The 6,326-nt window shown below is 46.2% G+C and overlaps 1 protein-coding gene across 1 annotated transcript in view; it reads left to right on the plus strand.

The window, feature by feature from the left end:
- Positions 1–6,326, plus strand: part of DNAH6 (dynein axonemal heavy chain 6) — a 282,667-nt gene that overhangs the window by 7,615 nt on the left and 268,726 nt on the right. Inside the window, exon 3 of the mRNA XM_025199101.1 lies at positions 1,359–1,535. Coding sequence (XP_025054886.1) covers positions 1,359–1,535 — 177 coding nt within the window. The remainder of the gene's footprint in view (positions 1–1,358; positions 1,536–6,326) is intronic.

The raw sequence follows: 6,326 nt of genomic DNA on the forward strand, positions 1-6,326 counted from the left end.
GGCTTGCAGGGACGTGTAGCTTTCCTTAACATAGAGAGCTACCCCCCCGCCCCTTTTCTCTACACGATCCCTCCTGTACAGGGTATAGCCATCTATCCCCGTGGTCCAGTCATGGGTGGAGTCCCACCAGGTCTCCGTTATCCCTATGACATCGTAATTGTTTGCACTGAGCAGAGGATGAGCTCCTCCTGCTTATTCCCCAAGCTCCTGGCATTAGTGTACAGGCAGGCAAATGCCCCCTGGGGGGCTCCTTCCTTGCACACAGATTTTACCAGGACTGGGGCAGGGGTGGGCTCCCTGAAGCGCCGTGATCTGCTGGCTTTGCAAGGAAAAGATAGGCTTAAAGGTAAATTTTGTCCCCTTCTCCTATAGTCTGCCTTCTTTTCTGTGCCTGGAGGACAAAATGTGGATTCTTAGTTTTAATCCCAGCGTACTCAAAAATGACCTTGTGCAAAATCTCAGTTACACATATTTCATAAGGGGGAAATGATGCTTAGTCATTCTTTGAAGAAGGAGGCATAAGGCATAGCTCAATCAGAGCTGTGATGTGCACAAGATTATTAACAGCATTCAGAGAAAGAGCTGAGACCACATTGTTTCCTCCTGAAGTGCAATATACCTCAGGGTGAAACACAGAAGAACTCTTGCTAAAACAATTAAGAGAAGGGGAGCTATGGAAGAATGCTGGAGCTGCACTCTGAGAGAGGGGGGAGCACTCATTCCCATTGGGTGTAGAGCCTTCCCCTCTACTCCCCCTCACTTTATCTGTTGTTTTCTTCATGGCCAAAGGTGTGGTGCTGTTACTGTTGCTGCATTCTTCCTCTGTTCTAGACTCAACAATTACACCTCCTCCCACCTTTCCTTATGGGTCATGTTTTTCTGAAATACCTCATTATTTGTCATGCTCTCCCTAGTTTGTCTGTATCTCTGTCTTAAAATGTGTTGTTCAAAACTGCACACAGTGTTCTAGCTGAGGTCTCAGCAGTGCTGAGTAGGGTGGAATAAATACTTCCCTTGTACTATGTAGACAGGCCTGGTGATGCATTCCAGAATGAGATTTGCAATTTTTTTTTGCAACTGCATCACATTGTTGACTCATACTTGGTTTGTGATCCACTATAACCTGCAGCTACTTTTCTGCCATAATGTAGCCTAGTTAGCTATTCCCCACTTTGTATTTGTGTATTTGATTTCTCCTTCCTAAATGACTTCCATTAGAGAATTAGAATTACCCAGAAGTAATTTTGTTCTTCATTTAATTGTATAAAAAAGTATGCAATTTAAAATGTTTATTACTTCAGCTAAGTCTTTATTTACCTTTCATTTTAACATTCTCCCTTCCCTTCCCTTCCCTTGAGCCTGTGCTTAAGGTGTATCAGCATAATAAACAACCTGAATACATCTATCAGAAGAATAGAGAGCATTTATTAGCTTGTGGATTACTACAGCCTTCAGCAGATAAAAGAAAATGGGCTACACCTGTGGCATCTTTGACTCCTTTAGCTGAGCTTCCAGAGGATTTCAGAGAAAAGCAGGTATCAAATAATTAATGAAATAATTGACTGTTATGGACCCACCCCCCATTTCTTATTCTTGTATTGAAAATGGCAAAGTTTGGCCACAAGTAAGGAATGCCAGCTAAAGGTCTTTAATATGAACTATGGTAATTAAAGTGACTTATTGGGCAGAGACATTTGTGAGAGACAATTTATGATAGAGGGAATCATGATATTTTTTGAAGGGGATGGAACATGAGGAGTCTGACAGGGGCAAGGGACATGTCAGCAAGAAAGTCACCTCCGTATTATACCTTCCCTTGGTCCCTTCTAGTATTTACGGAGAGAAGAGCTGTAGGTCTTTAAACAGGGTAATATTTCATAGTAGTTTCATAGTAGCTAGGGTCAGGAGGGACCTGAACAGATCATCTAGCCTGACCCCCTGCCACAGGCAGGAATGAATGATAGCTTCACAAGCCCCCAGACAGGTAATCATCCAACCTCCTCTTGAATTTGCCCAAGGTAGGGGCGAGGACCACTTCCCTGGGAAGTTGGTTCCAGATTTTGGCCACCCTAACTGTAAAATATTGCCTTCTGTTTCCTGTGGGCTGGACAGTGTCCCAAAGTGTGGAAGGTCCTTTGACTGCATTCCACAAATTTCCTGAAGTCCTAGTACTGTTTTATCTTTTGGAATTTACTTGAAAATTGGAGATGGGGAAATTAGATATTAAGTCTAGAAAATTACTAGAATTAGATCTAGAATATTAGACCTCTGTCTAATAATCAGCAGGGGTGGATCTGGGTGGGGGGCAGGCACAGTGGTGCAGTCACACCCTACTTCCATAGTGTGGGTCAGGTGCTGGTGCCTCCCAGTTCCCTGGGATCCCAGACCCTGAGTTCCATGGGGGAGTCCAAGGTACAGATGGAGCCTCAGGCTGTCTTGAGATGCCAAGGGAGATTAGCTGAGGAAGGCAGGACCCATTCACTTCCCCTGTTGTCCTTGGCTGACTGGACCTAAGGGAAATCCCAAGGCTACTCCTGCCTGTTGTGAGGGGACAATTAATGCCTAATTAAGGTCGCTCATTAAGTGGCTGACCCTTCAATCCCACTCACAATAGGGGGTGGTCTTTTGGCCCCAGAGCCATTAACGAATGGAACATGACATATCTGTCACCACCAGCCCACCTGGCAATTAGTCTGTGAATTGCTTAATTAGGACCCACACATGGATAATCAATTAAATGAATGAAAACGGTTTATTAAATATACAAATAGCAAACAACAGGTAAGTAATATCGAGACTAAACACAGTACTCACACACTCTTATCAATAATACCCTTTGCACCTAACTATAGTATTCTATCTACATCTATCTAAGTATAATATATCTATCTATAACTATCTGTCTATTCCTTACACTATTATTATCAAGGTACAGAGTGGCATAAACTTTATTAAGAAAGGGAAGGGAGATCTTTATTAAACTCCAGCCGATGCAGCCTCTGAGATCCTGAGGGCTGTCCATCTCTCAAGTCCACTCCGAGCTGGCAGTGGCTTACCTTCCATTTATTAAACAGGGGTCACTTATTCTAATACAGAACAGATAGAGAGGAGGGAGGCGGAGCAGGGTGATACTTACAACAATGGGGCAAACGGCTGCTACAAGTGTAAGATACACCCGGAGGGAGAAAGGTTCTGGGAGCCAACCCTAATTGCCTCCGCTGTGGAGTCCGCTGGAGGGAAGCAAGATGCTGGAGATCCTCGAGTCACTGAAGTGTTAGACGGCACACTTCCACGGAGCACCGAACACTCCTTCCTGCTCTTCATCTTCGACCGGCTTCATAGTTTCATAGCAGCTAGGGTCGGGAGGGACCTGAACAGATCATCTAGCCTGACCCCCTGCCACAGGCAGGAATGAATGCTGGGTTCACAAGACTCCAGACAGGTGATCATCCAACCTCCTCTTGAATTTGCCCAAGGTAGGGGTGAGGACCACTTCCCTGGGAAGCTGGTTCCAGATTTTGGCCACCCTAACTGTAAAATATTGCCTTCTGATCTCTAACCTAAACCTATTCTCCATCAGCTTATGACCATTGTTCCCTGTCACCCCAGGTGGTGCTGGGGAGAAAAGGGCTCTGCCTATTTGCTGTTGATCTCCCCTGATGAGCTTGTAGGCAGCCACCAGGTCCCCCCTCAGCCTCCTCTTGCTGAGGCTGAACAGGTTCAGGTCCCTCAGTCTCTCCTCCTAGGGCCTGCCCTGCTGCCCTCTCACCAAGCGGGTGGCCCTCCTCTGAACCCTCTCCAGGCTGGCCGCATCCCTTTTGAAGTGCGGCACCCAGTACCAGACGCAGTACTCCAACTGCAGCCTGACCAAAGTCGCATAGAGGGGGAGTATCACTTCTCTGGACCGGCTTGAGATGCAGCTTTGGATACATGACAAGGTATGGCTGGCCTTGCTGGCTGTGGTCTGGCATTGGCGGCTCATGTTCATCTTGGAGCTGATAATGACTTCAAGATCCCTTTCCGCCTCTGTGCTTTCGAGAAGGGAACTCCCCAGCCTGTATGTATGTATGCTGTGGATTCCTTCTCTGTGTGTCTGTCTGTTTGCCTGCCCCTCGCTCCCAAGTCACAGCCCCCGCCAGCCCTGCTGCTGCCTCTCACTTCCTGACCCACAGTACCCCACATCCTGCCAGGACTCACCCTCCCCAGGCTCCAAACCCCACACACAGACCCACAGCCCCTGACACCTTCAAATAACGCCTCCGCACACACTTCAAAAATAGCACTTCATGATTTACATACCAATCTACTGATTTTTTAAGAGCATCTCATGATTTTTGTCACAATGGGGTTGGCAATACTGCAAGAGGGGAAATACTACGTTATCTGCCTAAACTCGATCATCTTATCTCCCTTCTTCCATACAGAACAAGCAGGCAAACAGAGATATCCAGCAACACAAAAGTTTCAGAGCCTATCGTGTTGCTGGAAATGGCTCCCAAATGTCACTTGGGAAACTAAGTATTAGGGACTAATACTTCCAATCTCATAAGAACACTGAAGGTCCTTTTAAGCAAAGGTAAAAGAAAAAAAGAAACATTCCTGCAGTCACATGACTAGAAATAGGGAAGAATGCTTCATTCTGCTCCTTAAAACCACACAAATGCTGAAATTACAGGAGTCTCTGGTCTTTACATTTTTGCCTTAACCGGCTTTGGTTAGTAACAGTCTTCAGGACAAATAGCTGATTATTTTCTTCACATTAAAGAAAAGACAGGGTGGGGCAGAAAGTTGCAAGTTAATACACCTAAAACTACTTGCTTTGAAGATTAGGATGAGTTAGGAAAGGATAATCAAACCTGTCCCTTGCTAAGCAGAAAAGGACATAGTGACCAAATCTCTTGTTATACTAGCTAAAGAAAGTCTGTTAGTGTTCAACCAGTAAACAAACAAACAAAAACGGTCAGAAAAACCCAAGTGTTTCCTTTGGAATATGTAATGGGAAAAAGTCCCCTCCTTAAATTATCTGGCTAGAAGAGCTTCTGAATGAATGAACTGTCATTATGTCATGAAATATCATTTTGGAACAACATTTTGTTTCATCTGCATGTTTTGATTGGGAAATTGAAACACTCAATTGAATTATTCATTATCCTGCAGAACATTTTAATTTCGATGAAACAAAATCTCATGGCAAAAACACTTGTGACCAGCTCTCCTGATCACTCGGTAGTATTCTCTCTCTCCCGTTAGTAAGCTGCTCCTTTTTAATATATTTATTTGATAAACCCCTAAACCATAGGTCAGTTCCTATGGCTCATTGTTGTCATTAGCAAAATATTTCCTGATCTTAAAAGGTACAAATGTGCCTGCTCCCAATAAGAAGCAGTTATCTCCAGTGGCCACATCCACATGACCATGGACGTTTGGTTCCCCAGGGACAGCTAGCAGGGGGACACCATGTGCTGCTGCTAGTTGTCCCTGGGGAATGCCTGTGTCAGGAGTCCTGTGGTGTGTGACAGGTGCCCCTGGGTGGGGTAGGGGAGGCCGGGGCCAGCCAGCACTGTGCACTTACATGAGGCCTCCAGGAACTCAGGGGGCTGCGGCAGCAGCAATCCTGCTGCGCAGAGCCAGGCTGGCAGCCAGAGCATGGCTCTGGCCATCCAGGCTCCGGTTTTGAGCTGTGCGTTCTGGCCCCATGTATGCTGTTCCACTTGTTCTTTTGCACATTTTTTTTTTAACTCCATGGATATCCAGGGGTCAACCTGTGTTGAACGTGTGGTATGTGGCAAAGCACAAACTGTTTTATCACTGTCTTATGCTGAGGACTCAATATATTCAGATGTCAGGAGGCATAGTTCCTCCTGCTTACTCCCCATACTACGAGCATTAGTGTAGAGGCACCTTAGGCCTCCTGAGGGTGCACGTGCCTCCCTCCCATTCCCAGGACAGTTGTGGCCCCCTACTCCCCGGACGTTGTTGCTTAGCTGTGCTTCCCTTCCTCTTGTCACCCTGCGTGCTAGTGAAGCACTTCTCCACTCAAAGTGGCTCCTTCCCCTGGCAAAGCTAGTTTAAAGCCTGCCGTACGAGATTAGCCAACCTAGAGGAAAAGATACATCTGCCCTTATGGGAGAGGTGAAGCCCATCCCACCCCAGCATGCCCTCCTTACAAAAACATGGGTCGTTATCAAAAAACCCAAAGCCTGCCTCGTGGCACCAGTTCCGAAGCCGCTAGTTAACCACGTCAATGCAGGCCTCGTGACTCCTACCCCATCCACTTACCGGGGTATTCAGGCTTAGGTACTCAGGCCCATGCTGACAACAATCAC

This window comes from Alligator sinensis, unplaced genomic scaffold, assembly GCF_000455745.1.
Source record: "Alligator sinensis unplaced genomic scaffold, ASM45574v1 scaffold607_1, whole genome shotgun sequence".
NCBI lineage: Eukaryota > Metazoa > Chordata > Crocodylia > Alligatoridae > Alligator > Alligator sinensis.